At 41.3% G+C, this 14,684-nt stretch overlaps 1 protein-coding gene across 1 annotated transcript in view; it reads right to left on the bottom strand.

Annotated features, from left to right (window-relative positions):
* The window catches only part of LOC138491790 (leucine-rich repeat-containing protein 46-like), a 383,144-nt gene extending 381,866 nt beyond the window's left edge, over positions 1-1,278 (bottom strand). Inside the window, exon 1 of the mRNA XM_069618498.1 lies at positions 1,114-1,278. Within this exon, the coding sequence (XP_069474599.1) occupies positions 1,114-1,124 (11 nt within the window). The 5' untranslated portion in view covers positions 1,125-1,278. The remainder of the gene's footprint in view (positions 1-1,113) is intronic.
* Between the last annotated feature and the right edge of the window lie 13,406 nt (positions 1,279-14,684).

The following is a 14,684-nucleotide window of genomic DNA, read 5'->3' as shown; positions in this document are numbered from 1 at the left end:
ACACTTCACCCAAAACTGGCTTAAAACATTCCACTTGAAACTGAGTCCCTGCCCAGTCCCTCGACTACCAACACGTTATTGTTGAGGCTTGGGCTCCACAGGCCCATTTAACCTGAGGCATATGTCTAGCGTTACAACAACAAAACAGTGCACTGATGAAAGCACTGTATCAAATAAACATATAATGTTGTGATCTTTTACTATGCCACCTTCTGGTTTGCCAGTCCATTTATTACTATTTAGGAAGTTACCTGCAGTACCATAAATATACACTGCAGGTATTTTAAGCCTGCATACCTGCCAGCCCTATGCATCCAACACTACTTGATCTATATACAACCTATGCTTCTCCTAAAACTGCCTTGGAACCCCATTGGGTATATTAACCTAACACATACTGTTTTATGGCTCTCCAGATCTTGTAGACTACATCTCCCATCAGCACTATACAGCATAGTAAATGGTGAGGGATTATGGGATCATTGGGGGTTGCAGTCCAAAACATCTTAAGAAGCACAGCTTGGAGACCTCTTCTCCAGACGATAGTACATATATAGTAGACAAACATGCATCATCCACAATAATAGAAATAATGTCCCTCCTGGCTCCCTCCCTTCATTCTCTCCTGCTTGCTTCACTCTTGCTCTCCCACCCTGCAGTCTAATGTCTGGTTTCCCCAGTAGGGGGCACAATACGCCATGGAAGAGGATCCGCGTAGTAATTCGATGAAGTACAAAAGTATAGTAAGTAACATGAAATATAAAATATGATGCAGTCTTTTAACAGGCTCCACTGGCCTGCACGTGCCCGCTGTGTGTTCGCCAGTCTCGGCATGACTAAAGGACACATGATGTATGTCATCCACCAGAGCGATGATACTTTCACAAACCTCTGAAATATATAAATCATTCAGTGTGTTTTCTCGGCTGCCAGCACACCATCCAATAATAACAGGCAGCAAACACAAACTCACTATAATACATATGAAATATCTTCAGAATGTTCAGCTGCCATTGTGGCTTTCGCTTTTTTTCTTTTCTAAGGCGATACCCAATCCTGTAACACAATCATGGTTGATACGAGGGCAGCCTGTGTGCTGGTTCGCTCTCCTACCTTTCTGACATGGCTTTTTGCTTCTGCTTCTTAAAATGGACATGTGGCTCTCGCCCCTGCAGTGTTCACTTCCCCATCTTGTTCGCTTCTATAATCCCTACTCCCCCCTGGCACCCGCTCCTTCCGCAGTCCCCTCCCACCTGACCCGCTTTCGAGTCTAACGATGGGCTCCAAGAATCCACTTTCATCCTGGACACAATGCATTACCTGGCAACGGCCGTCACTTCCGTTCTGCTTGGTTCGGAGTTTCACCTCGTAGAGCAGTTCTCAAGCGTGCGAACAATGCGCTGGCTCCGTTGTGCCCACCGGCTTGTGACGCTTGCCAATTAAGGGGACGTGTAATGCAAGAAGAAAGTTACCTCGCGTTCTTTCAAATGCATTCATTTTCACTAATGCCAATATGCACATCTAATAAGGACGCGCGCACTGCTCCCGGGTCATAATTTACGTGAGGGAATGTTTTGAGACTGAGATAGAGTGTTTCGCCTGAAATTAAGCAGCTGGAGATGGGTGGGGGAGGGCAAAGCACTCACATATCGGGGCACCAGTTATAGCAGAAAGGTCATTAGACACAGTCCCGGAAAAAGGTGGCAGGTAGGTCATTAGTAACTTTAGAAAATGATGTGTGCCCCTTTAATGGTTAAATAAATTACTAGGTTACATTAAGTCTGAGCTACTACCACCGAGTATACTAAACCTCTTATCTTTAGTTACGAAAAAAATTGTGGAAAAAATGAAGACTAACATGCCTAAATTTGCATTGCAATAAATGTATTCCCACCACAAATTAGTACTAGGTACAATGTAGTTGTTTCTTTTTATTTGAGTAGATTGTGCTTAGTCTTAGCCTAAAAGCCTACAGCCGACACGTGTTTCAACCTTTAATAGGTTTTCCTCAGGGCTGTATTTCATTATTTACATAACATACACCAAAACCGGTATCTGGTCAATGCATCGACTGCCAAACCGTGGAATGCCATACCATTGAAAATAATGCATTGACAAAAAAGCATTGAATGCATTTTTTCAATGGTAAAGGGTTTAGTTTAATTATTTTGGGTTTAAAAGGTTAAAAAAGAGGTTTGGGGGGGGGGAACCCTCCATTAAAACATTTTTTTTTAAAATACATTTGATGCTTTTTTTGTCGATGCATTTTCTTCAATGGTATGGCATTCGACGGTTTGGCAGTCGATGCAATGACTATGAACCACCAAAACCATCCACATTTGTCAAATATCCACATATTGCAATAGATAATTCAGATTTGAAATACATAGCCAAACGGAAATGCAAATAAATGGTTACATTTGAATCAAAAACCATCACATATCCACCATGGAGGAAAAAAAAAAAAAAAGAAACCGGTGAGCAAGGCGGATAGAAAGGTGAAAGGAGACACAAAAAGAAAACACAAGAAAACACACAAGAATTCTCATTAGTACGGGCAATCCTTTACATTTTGTTATTCTTGAATTGTACAAAAATGTTAATATATACTGAAATCCAAACAACCTTTCTTGAAACCATTCCTTAAACAACCACCTTTTAGTGACATGCTTTATTGTCCTATCTGAAGTGCAGTGTGCCAGCGCTTTTCTCCGAAGCCATAACCTTATTCTAGCCTTTTCTCACCACCATCACCAAACCTCATTATGGTGCAAATCTACCGCTTAATATAACCATCCAAGCCATCCAAGCCATCCAAACCAGGATTTGGGAAATGTGACATAGCCTAATGATTGTAATTTATTCGTCAATGTCTTTGTTTGTTTGCCATCTAATTAACTGTCTTCCTTCCAGTATCACCTAATTAGGGATTAACAAATGGAGTGAAAAAGGGGAGAGAGTTAATCTCTCGAGCCCTTATTCACTTATGAATTCCTGCCCTAACTGTGAGAGGTTCCAATCATTCAACAAACCTCAATATTAGATTAGCCTTGTCAAGAACGTCCTATATTCCAAAAAATGTTTGCTTCTTGTCCTTTTCTCATTCAGATAGTGCTGCGCTTGCTTAAAGTTAAGAAGCTTTCAGCTTGGGTAATCACCATCCATCTAAATAAACATATTAGTTTGATTGAATAAACAGGTACCAAATACTTTAGTTAACTAAGTCTAAAGCTGTTGTTACAAGAGACCAAACATTATCTATGAAGAAATATGATAGGAGGCGCTTCCTTCTACTTACCCATTTTTCAATCGGAAGGGACCTATTTCTGGCTCCCTGACCGGCATTCCTCGTGGCAGCCAATGGTGGCCTTCTTGGCATTTACTGTTTTCATATGCACATATCTACCGGCAGTGAGTGACATCACGCGTTGAGCCGCATGACATCACACGTTGTTCCCCAAATGTAAACAAACCATCTTGCCGCTTTACTTCGCAACTACTCCTGAGGTTTTTCTTAGTTCCAGCCAAAAAAGTTTCCTAACATTTTGTATATTAACAAGAGTTGGAGGCAATTTGCTCATTATCAGTTAGGCTTTTTTCATCTAATCCTTGCAAATTTTGCCAATTAGATGCAACGTCCCACATGATGCCGAACAACATGCCACATTGCTAGTCATATGCAAACGGACCGTATATTAGTGGTCCGACTGTTCTACTCTCAAATCTTCAGTTGCTTCAGAAACACTGCGAGTAGGCTCTATTGAGAACAGTATATACTATTTCAATTCTTCAATCTGTACAATCTCAGTTCTTCTCAATACTTGTTATTTGCTATATTCGAGGTAGCCAAATGATCATTAATTATATACTGTACCCTTTACATTCGGGGTCGCTCCCAAATTCGAAACCCCCAACCTTCTTCTGTATTCCTTTGACAAGTGTTAATTGCTTGAAAACATTTGTTAATTTTTATTTTGGTAACCTTAACTCTCACATAACTGGTCAAGCTGTCCCATAGTTTAATACTAGGATCCTACTTCTTAGATCTACATTGAATTCTGTAGTAGGTTGTGTCAATGGTGATGAGAGTCCCTACCTGAAGAGATCCCTATCGCATATTGTGACAAATCAACTTCCGGGGCACCAGTGACCCAGGGATGAATATCGGTTTCTAAACCATCAATCAACCCCACACCTCTAGTACACCAAAACGGATCTGAGAAGATTGGAATACAAGTGAATTATAAGACCTCCTTGTCCAATTTTGGTAACGTGGACGGAACCGCTGGCTTATGTCCACAAGCTCCTAGATCGTTGGTTAGTTGCAACACAGCGAAAATACAATTATTACCCAATGATAAAAGGCACTGTCCAGTCAAGGCTGAATAAAAATATCTACTTTATTATTACTACAACAGACAGTTCTAGCACACTACAAAATATAACCCACACTCTAAAGAAACACAGAGGACAGACAGTTTCACGAGGGAAAGGGATGCACTGTGGATACTGACAGGAGGGTAGTTGGTAAAGTAATCAGTCTTACTGTTCAAGGTTATACGGTTCCAGCACCAACGGGGCAAATGATCGTAACTGTCTCTAGGGGCCTGTGGAGAAGGACAAGGGGGGCAGAACCACAATGTACCTGATGATGAAGAAGGTCTTGGTGCTCGACAGTGTTGAGGCGGTGCCAGGGTGCTTCGCAACCCCTCGAGACAGAGTTAGTGGCGGAAGACAGCTGCGGGAGGCAGTTCGGCAAGCAAGGATGGATGGATGTCAGTAGGCTGTCTGGTGCGGCAGCTCAGGGCCAAGAATCGTCTCTGTGCTGGTTGGAGGATCTGTAATGCTGGTCGAGAAGTCTCAGACGGCTCTGGTGACTGCGGCATGACAACAGTCATTAGTGCAGCCGGATGTGGTTCGAGGACTAGACTGTCTCGAAAATGTCCTTAAAAGATGGATGCTGGATGATGCAAGATTGTATGGCACTCCTCTTAGCTTCTTTGCAGGGCTTATATCGTCCTTTCAAGGCGGACGGCCCAAATCTCAGGAGAGTGATTGCAGGCAATGGCCTTGTCCTTTGTCCACCTAAAAATCCTAAAAACAGAATACACCCACAAGAGGTTCAAAACTAAAATGAAAAGGTGGATCCACAAACAGAAGATATTGCTAAAATATGCCTGCACACATTAACTAAATAAGTTACCCCCCCACCCATCACTCCTATGCTTGACTCTACCACATTTAAATCTTATGACTCTAACTTCTGCCCCAGGTCACATTCAGATATTACCAGAGAATGGTCACTATGCCTGGCTTGGCTCTGCAAACGTTTACCAGACGTGCACCTACATCCAATTGTTTTCTGTTTGTTATAATATGAACGACGTTCAAGCAGAAGACTTTCTGTTACTCATGGTGCCTTAGCAAAAGCATCACCGAGACTATGTAACCCAACTGTCAGCCCAAATATTGCATACTGACTTTAAGTAAGCTAACATTACCCTACAAGTGGGGAACAACTTTGCAACATCATTTACTTGGCCTGCAAGGAATAATAGGTATGGGCTATTCCTGCCAATTTTTGTATAAAGTATTAGGGCAACAGATAGTCAAATAACTAGCATGCTTTTTACACAATATGTGCAACATATGCATCCTTTCATTTATTTCTGAATTTCCTGGGGCATAGACCTTAACATGTTATGTGGTAATTCGCTGGTTTACAAAAACAGTTTCACTGAGCACTTATCCTACCCAACAATTTAAAGGTGGGGTATTCACTTCATAGTAATTGTGCACATGCAAATTCATGACATGTTCTTAAACTGCACATAATGTCATGATGGGGCTTTGAATATGTTTTGCTTGCAAAGTATTGTGGGTATGCAAATATCCGAGTTAGTGCTTTGCTACTGTAATCCTTCACTTTTTACAGAGCCCTGTCAACTAGTATTGGAGGGCAGCACAGGAGCAGGGGAGGGGTATTGGTGGAAGGGCACAGAGAATACTCCTTCAGGGTGAAGAACAAATCAGCAACTTTCAAAAATAAAATCAAATGTTTTTGCAGTACAGTACAGTGAAGGAAATGAGCTGTTTGATAAAGGATAATAAACTCTAGTAACAGTCCAGGAAACTGCACCTTCTGTTTCTTTCTATTCTCCGCTGCGGAGGGCTTTTCAATATAATCATGTGTTTGCGTTTAGTTCCTCTAGCATCCCCATGCATCTTCTTTAAATTATATCCATGAATTTCAGAAGAGGGGGTCGCTTGTCAAAGAAAAAGGCACCCAATCTGCTGTACCCCTGAGCATTGCTCCTTTTGACTTAAAAGGCATATATATATATATGTGATATTCCACAATGGGGCTCCTGAAGAAACCACAATAAGACTCTTTTTGAATGTTATCTCGGCTGTAGCGAAGAAGGGTGGGCAAAACTATAAGGTCCATTATGTGCCCTGTCATTTCACCTCCTATTTCAGAATTAAAAGCAGGGATCCGATATGATTTTACTCCCTACTTGGAATCAAATGACTTTTGAGGGAGTACGAAAAGTTTGTATACGAATTGCTCATATTACAATTATCCGAATGACAATTGACCTTCTACACAATTGACTGAATATAAACGGTCAATTGGGATATATATGCAGGGGGAAAACCCCCCGCAACTCCCCACCCAACCCCCTTATATTATTATTACCCCAACCCAACCCATTATATATATATAAATGAGCATACGGTCAATTGTGCAAAAGGTCAATTTGGACCTCTGCAAAACGGTCAATTGTGTCATTCGAGCAATTGTACTCAAACAATTTGGGTAATGCCATACAAAAATAATTCACTTTGACAGTAGGGATATTTAATGCTTATTAAATGATGTTCTTTCACCTTAAAATTCCTCTTGACATTGGGAAGTAATATTATTAGAGGTCCTACGGATGCCACTGCTCTGCTGGTCACTGATTCAAATAAATATCAGTGGAAGCAGGGGGATGGCTCCCATGTGTTTTTGGTTTCCCGTTTTTGTTGAGCACATTTTCCTGTTTTTAGAGAGTAAACATTGATGTTTATATGCCTTTTAGCCGTAAGGCTTGTTTTGAGCGAATGTTGTCACAACTCACAGGAAGACATAATGTGGATAGTAAGCAGAGACCCAGGAATTCTGATCATATTCTGTGGTGCAGTTATTCTGATGCAATTATCATCCTTATACAACTAGAGGCATGTTCCCCTGGCCCTTGAATTACTTCATTAAATAAATAAATATATTAAAGTGGCACATGAACTCCTAATTGGCATGTATTCTTACACACTCCTTTTAGTTGCCAATTTTCCTTTTGCATACATTCGATCCTATCTGAATTCTTTGACAAATACATACGTGATAAGCAATATTTGTTTTTGTAATAACTAATGTTTTATTTCAATGGCATTAAACACTTTCTGCATTGTCTCTGGGTGGTGTCGATAAATGAATAGCCACAACTTAACCTATTGTCTATTCTGAGTATACAAAGCTTTTTCTGTACATACACATTTTCATCTCTATACTGGAGTACTTTTGGTAGGTACTATGGCACATCTTGAAGTCTTGGACTGGTTGATAAGATCTCCTTATAATCACCTATAAAATATTTATTTATTTAGCCTATATATGTTTGGAAAAAAAGTTGTAAGATGCACCTTTTACACTGATTTATAAAGTATTAGGGCAACAGATAGTCAAATAACTAGCATGCTTTTTACACAATATGTGCAACATATGTAAGATGCAAAAGTTGTAAGATGCACCTTTTACACTGATTTGTAAAGAATTGGGAAGGGGACATACCCTTCCAAACTCTTCAGAGATGGCAGCTCACTAAGTATGCATGCTCACAAAGTTACTTTCCTCGTTAGTAAATTGCACTAAAATAGAGTGTGCACAAAAGCTAACCATTCCCGCACTTAGGGAAAAATAATTAGAGGGAAAATTGCTTCTTACTCCTTTCAAAGTCATCAGATGATCTGCTAAGTCAGGGATTCAGCCCTCTTTTAAAGCCAAATGGGCCCTAGTGATTGTTGCAGGCTAAGCATACCTTAATGGACCAATCCTGGGTCCTCATCAACAATCTTCTGTTATGCATTAGGTCAGGATAAAAGTACTCTGCAACAGGACAGACAACGGGTGACAAAATATCCAACCCATTTTCCCGTCTGTTGTAGATCAAAGTCTGTCTCTGGTTAACAGAGTCCTCTGTGACCCTTTATTAAAGCGCAGGTTACTCTTGAAGTATGTGGCAAAAGCCGGGTTCTTGTCTCCCCCAAACCACATACTTCTCCCCTCTAAAAGGGATCTGCTCTTCAGGGACACCTGTGGTAACTGCTGGACCCAGACAGGCCATTCACTGCCTTTCATACAGAGAGGTGGGAACTAGCTTCAAGTTGACACATTGCATGCCATAGGGGCATTAGCACTACCTTTCCTGTTGTCTATCTGGCAAGCAAGCCCCTTCAGGCCTGCTTCAATTATCTTGTTAGTATGCACTGCCACCAGCCGGACTAGACAAAGGGAAATCAGATCCATGGATCCTTTGATATTTCAATGAGGCTGCTCAAGGCTGGGGGACAGTGTGCCTTCCCCCTTCTTGGAATGCTTGGATGTACCCACGGCTATCACATTCCAGCTAAATATGACAGGGGAAGATGGCGTCTGTAGGCTGTGTGTTCCCGGAGTACACTTGACTATGCATTTTGTGCAGGAAGCAGATGAAATCGGTGTAGAATGGCCGCACACATTTCTCGGAGGCTGGTCTCCCATCATTTATTTTTATTTACCAAAAAATAAAAAAGCCCAGGCGATCGCACTCTCCCCGTGTGGATGGTCGAATTCCTCACACATAACCAATGATGCAACTCGAGAAGTTACCACCTCTCAATGTTATTAACACATTTCCCCATTCTCTGAGCCATTTAGCTCTTTATTTGTCTCATGCACATACTCATTCAACCAACTGCTAATAACAGAGAGTGTTTTTCATTCTTAGGGTCCTCATTCCAGAACAAATGTGTGTTATATTAAAATTGCATACAATTCTTCATACATTTAACAAACACTAATTTCATGGTCCGAATTTAAAAAGTTCCCAACTGTCCGACATTTGCTCATCATTATTGCTTCCATTTGCCTCAGTCGCTTCTCTCTGTCTCCTTCTCTTGCATTTGGATGTGCAGATTTTGGCCTCACAAATCTGATTCCTGCTTTATCGTCCATCTGGTGTTCCTGTTGCCAATGTGTCGAGAGTGGTAGTCTAGGGTCATCAGTTCGCAGAGCATAAAGATGTTCTCTTATCATTATTCTTATTTCTCTGAGTGTGCTTCCAATATATATCAAACGACATACACAAATTATGGCATACAAATCACATTTTGATTTACAATTAACTCTGTGATCTCAAATGGTTCCTTCATATTGATACTCATGTTTTTAATTTCCTTCCCATATTTACACATGTTCCACATGCCAAAGTTGTAAAAACCTGTTAAATTGTGATGGAGCCAAGTTTTAGGCTCAGCTTCACCTCACTGATGACTAGGCCGAAACATGTGGCTGGGGTTGCTGATGGCACTCTTGTTCAGAGGAAAATTGCCTACCATTTCGGTGCTGGACTGCCCTTGTGGGTGGGACGAGACTGATATGCAAATGGTTATTTCTCCTCTGTGAAGGGTGCAGTGAGCTAAAACATAGTTGTAGACCCTCCTCAGTAGAAGAAATTCCATAGAGTAGGGTATTTGACCCATGTTCGTTCTCAGTAGATGGGCTGACACACTCCTTTGTAATTTTGTAAAACTTGGGGTTTCACCCTAAGGAACTCAGGGTAATCCAGATGTGGACCCCTTGCTCACTGTGTCTTACAGAGGCTCAGCTTCACCTCACTGATGAGGCCCAACTAGGCCTAAACATGTGCCTGGGGTTGCTGATGGTACTCTTATTCAGAGGAGATTTGCCTAGCATTTCAGTGCTGGACTACCCTTGTGGGTGGGACTAAGAGTGATGTGCAAATGGGTATTTGTCCTCTGTGAAGAGTGCAGTGAGCTCAAATGTAGTTGCAGACCCTCCTCAGTAGAAGAAATTCCATAGAACAGAGTATTTGACCAATGTTTGTTCTCAGTAGAGGGCCTCCCACACTCCTTTGTAACTTTGTAAAGCATGGGGTTTCACCCTAAGTAACGCATGGTAATCCAGACGTGGACCCCTTGCTCACTATGTCTTAGAGAGGCTCTGCTTCACCCCACTGATGAGGCCAGACTAGGAAGAAACACGTGTCTAGGGTTGCTGATGGTACTCTTGTTCAGAGGAGATTTGCCTAGCATTTCAGTGCTGGACTACCGTTGTGGGTGGGACAAAGACTAATATGCAAATGGATATTTCTGCTCTGTAAAGGGGGCAATGAGCTAAAACGTGGTTGTAGACCCTCCTCAGTGGAAGAGATTCCATAGAACAGGGTATTTGACCCATGTTCGTTTTCAGTAGATGGGCTGCCACACTCCTTTGTAACTTGGTAAAAATTGGGGTTTCACCCTGAGGAACTCAGGGTAATCCAGATGTGGACCCCTTTCTCACTGTGTCTTAGAGAGGCTCAGCTTCACCTCACTGCTGAGGCCCGACTAGGCCTAAACATGTGCCTGGGGGTGCTGATGGTACTCTTATTCAGAGGAGATTTTACTAGCATTTCAGTGCTGGACTACCCTTGTGGGTGGGACAAAGACTGATATGAAAATAGTTATTTCTCCTCTGTGAAGGGTGCAGTGAGCTAAAACATGGTTGTAGAACCTCCCGAGTAGAATAAATTGCATAGGACAGGGTATTTGACCCATGTTCTTTCTTAGTAGAGGGGCTCCGACATTCCTTTGTAACCAAGTTTTAGGCTACTCAATGGGCCTCAAAAGGACAGGCTAACCGCTGTTTTAATTGTGGGAGCCCTTGTGTATTCAAAAGTTGGATTTTTACCAATATATTCTGATAGATCTGCATCTAAAGATAAAAGGTGCCAGTATTTCTTGAATAATGTAAAGACAATATGGCTGTCCCTAGAATATTTTGCAATCAACCTTACCCATTGTTCATTTTTGTTTTTCTCGTTCTTCTTGGGTTTCAATAACTCGCTTCTGAAAATATCAAATTCCTTCTTTCTGGCTTTATTCATGTTTTCTTCTTTGTAACTTCTTTGTCTGAACCTTGATTTAAAAACGGCACATTCTTTCATATACTCATTCAACTCAGTGCAATTACTCCTGGCTCTAATATATTTTCCTGTCGGAATATTCTCAATAATGCTTGTCTTATGCCAACTTGTTGCTGCCAAAATTGAGTTCACCTCTGTACTTTTCCTGAAAGTTTTGGACATTACTCGGGTGTCCTTGATATATAGATGAACTTCTAAACAATCTATGGCTTCTGAATCGGTGGTGCATGTGAAATCTATCCCAAAATCATTACTGTTCAGAAATACCTTCCCATTCCCATGCCAAATCATAAACACGTCATCAATGTAACGCACCCATAACGTGCATGATGTCCATGTATTATCACTGTGAACAAATTTGCTAAGTGGGGCATAATGTGAATTTTAACATTTCTTTGAGCATCAACACATGCATAAAATATGAGGCTGACCTGTCCATATACGTATAGCCTATTGTGTCTAATGCTAGATCATAGCGAATAGAAGTATGCAATGCTTTCACATCTAGTGTGACAAAACAAAATGTATCCAACCATTCAAAATCGTCCAATATTTGCAATAAGTGCATGGTGCCGCGTAGGTAGGAGGGCACCTTGACCCCTTCTTTTATGAGAATCGAGTCCAACCTATCCCACTGACTATTGGGCGTCCTTCTGCGGTAATCTCATATTCTTTATGCACCTCTGGACTGAAGTCGATTACTGGTAATATAGGATATTTCACTAACAGAAATAGTTTCTCTTCATCAGTTTAACCATTTAAGGGTTAATGATTTCTAACTTTGCACAAAGCAAAAATCCTCAAGATTTCCCAAGCAGCTGAGCCAAATGATACGTTTAACAAGCTATGAGGCAGTATTTTTGTCAGTTAAGAGGTTTCTTCACGGAGGTCTTTATATGGTTATATGTGGGTGTGCCCAGGGGCGGAGCCAGCCACAACATTTGTGGGAGGGGGGCTGGATGTCAGTTTTGATAGCTGGTAGAGGCAACAGAGCCATTATATTATTGCACTGTTGATCCCCACCCCCAGGAAGTTGAATAGATATTAGGCCTTAGTTTGGCCCATTAGATGCAACTTTCACCCCAACTCACCAGTTGCATAGCATAGCCAGTATTTTGTAACAAGTGGGCCCTGGAAATAATGTAGTAGGGCCAACCCTAACGGGATGCCAAAGAGGAAACTGGGGTTGTTCTTCCCCGAGCAGAATCCGTAGGAGCTACTGGGTTTAGAGGTCGCCCCCCCCTGAGAAAAAATGAGTAAATAAAAGGTCCAAAAGGTGAATTTTACGGTACACTTTCTGTGATGCATTAGGTAAAAAAGCCACACAGTTTACAGTCAGTATTATAGGGTAAAACATAAAAAAAAGACAATTAGATGCCAAGTCATCAACAATGCACAGGAGCATTTTCAAACACATTTTCATAATGCTTTTGCCCACTGTATTTCAGATATCTGCAAGTATAAAATAAAATGTCATACTGATTGTGCCCAAACATGTCCATTCTAGTTCACCTATAACTGCCAGTATTCCCACATCAGAAAATACTCATGCTTGCTTTGCCCATGATGCCAGTAATGATACTATAACAAAACATTTTCATGCTGGCTCTGCCAACATATTCTGCATCCCCATCATCAATGACATTTGTGATGTCATCTTTGATGTCCTGGGTGTTAGTCTTAGCAGTGCACAGTGGCGGCATGAGTTATGGTTGCTTAGCTTACCATAACTGGGGAATTTCTGAGGTTTTTCAGTTTTACTTGTAACCATAACGTCACTTTAACAAAGTTTTTTCATTAAATTTCATAGGTTTCTATTAGTGCAACTTAACCATAATGTTCCTTTAACAACTTTTTTTGGTGAATTTGATAGATTTTTATTAGTGCAACTTAACCATAATGTCCCTTTAACAAAGTTTTTTCAATGAATTTCATGGGTTTTTACCAGTGCACGCTAATTTGGTACAACTTCCTAGCATCATACCTACCCCAATATTTTTTTCCAAGTTACATCGTTTCACCTTAAAACTCTGCCATTTCCCACCTTGTGGTAAAATTTTTAAACCCATCTATACACTTTTTGCAATTTTTTCCACCGTTTTTGCATTTGTCGACGTCCACGAACGCCAGACATCATCGCAGACTTTCCAGACAGTGTTACATGACCTTGCGAAAGGGTGGCATGATGACATGTCAGCGAAAGCGCCTGCACTTCGCAATCTGGTCCGTACTTCACGGACAGTTCGGAACTGTTATTTTTTTGCTGATCTAGCAACTTTCAAGCTCAAAATGTACCCTTTCACAACTCCTACACCTATTCTTACTCATTATCCATTAACAATATAGCACAGAGCACATACTTGGAAGAATATTAGCAAAACTGCTATATAGCTTATAAATGCCATCAGCTATTGCCATCCCTCCTCCCCAAGAGCCACCACCACCACCAGATGGGGGACTCACACACCAAAATAAGCACAGTACTTCAAGGGCCAATAAAGAGGACCAAGAAGATGATGTAGAGGGTGCCTACCTCTAGCACCCAGAGAGAATTATGTTTGTGGCAGTTCTTTACCACTGTTGGGAAGGTACCAAAGGCTAAAGCTACCAAAGTGAAATGCACTGAGTGTAATGTACTCAGCCGCAGACTATTTGAACAGTACTCCTACGGGATCACCTCCATGTCCCACCACACCAAATCCAACCACCGCAATGCTTTCAGAAAGGTTGTTCCTTTCTTAGCAAGTACTAGGCTGTCTTCCTCCACCTCATCTTCTTCAACCAATACTGTAACCACACAGCCTACTTCTGTGGGAGACAAAATCCCACCAGCTACCTTGCAAGCAATAAAAGAGGCAGTTGATCCATATCTTTTGAAGACAACAGTACTCTGTATATACTGAAACACACCACTCTGCAGGGGGGAGCAAGTTCAAAGTGCTTTTGAAGCTGTGATCAAGGAGCATGAGAAACAATGAACCCTACCTTAGATGTAACACACGCACAACTTCTTCCCCTGTCCACCCTCCCCTCCATAATACTGCTTGGTGCCTCGTCCCTCATTTCCCTCCCCACCTTACTTTCTGACCTCTCCTGAAAACCACCTTTCACAGTAAAAAAATAGATTGTCTGGACAATCTGGCAACTACCCATGGCCACAGACTATACCTCAGTCACCAAAGGTATATCACTATTTTTTCTACCTACACTATGACACTTTCCAAAAAAATAAAACACAGACACATTTGCAAAACCATGCTTTCAGGTCCTTGCCAATGCTCCTTACCTGGGTTTGCTGCAAATTCTGCCATATTTTATTTTTCCAAAAGTGTCAAAGTGTACGTAGATACAATAGTCATATACCTTAGCCCCCATTTGACAAAATCCATTCAAACTTTGCAAAAACATTCAAGGTTGGTTCTATAATCATTCTGAAAACCTTGGTCTACATTTGTC

Source organism: Ambystoma mexicanum, chromosome 10, assembly GCF_040938575.1.
Source record: "Ambystoma mexicanum isolate Mex_15411 chromosome 10, UKY_AmexF1_1, whole genome shotgun sequence".
Taxonomy (NCBI): domain Eukaryota; kingdom Metazoa; phylum Chordata; class Amphibia; order Caudata; family Ambystomatidae; genus Ambystoma; species Ambystoma mexicanum.
The sequence above is the reverse complement of the archived record's forward strand: the minus strand, read 5'-3'. Positions and strand labels throughout refer to the sequence as shown.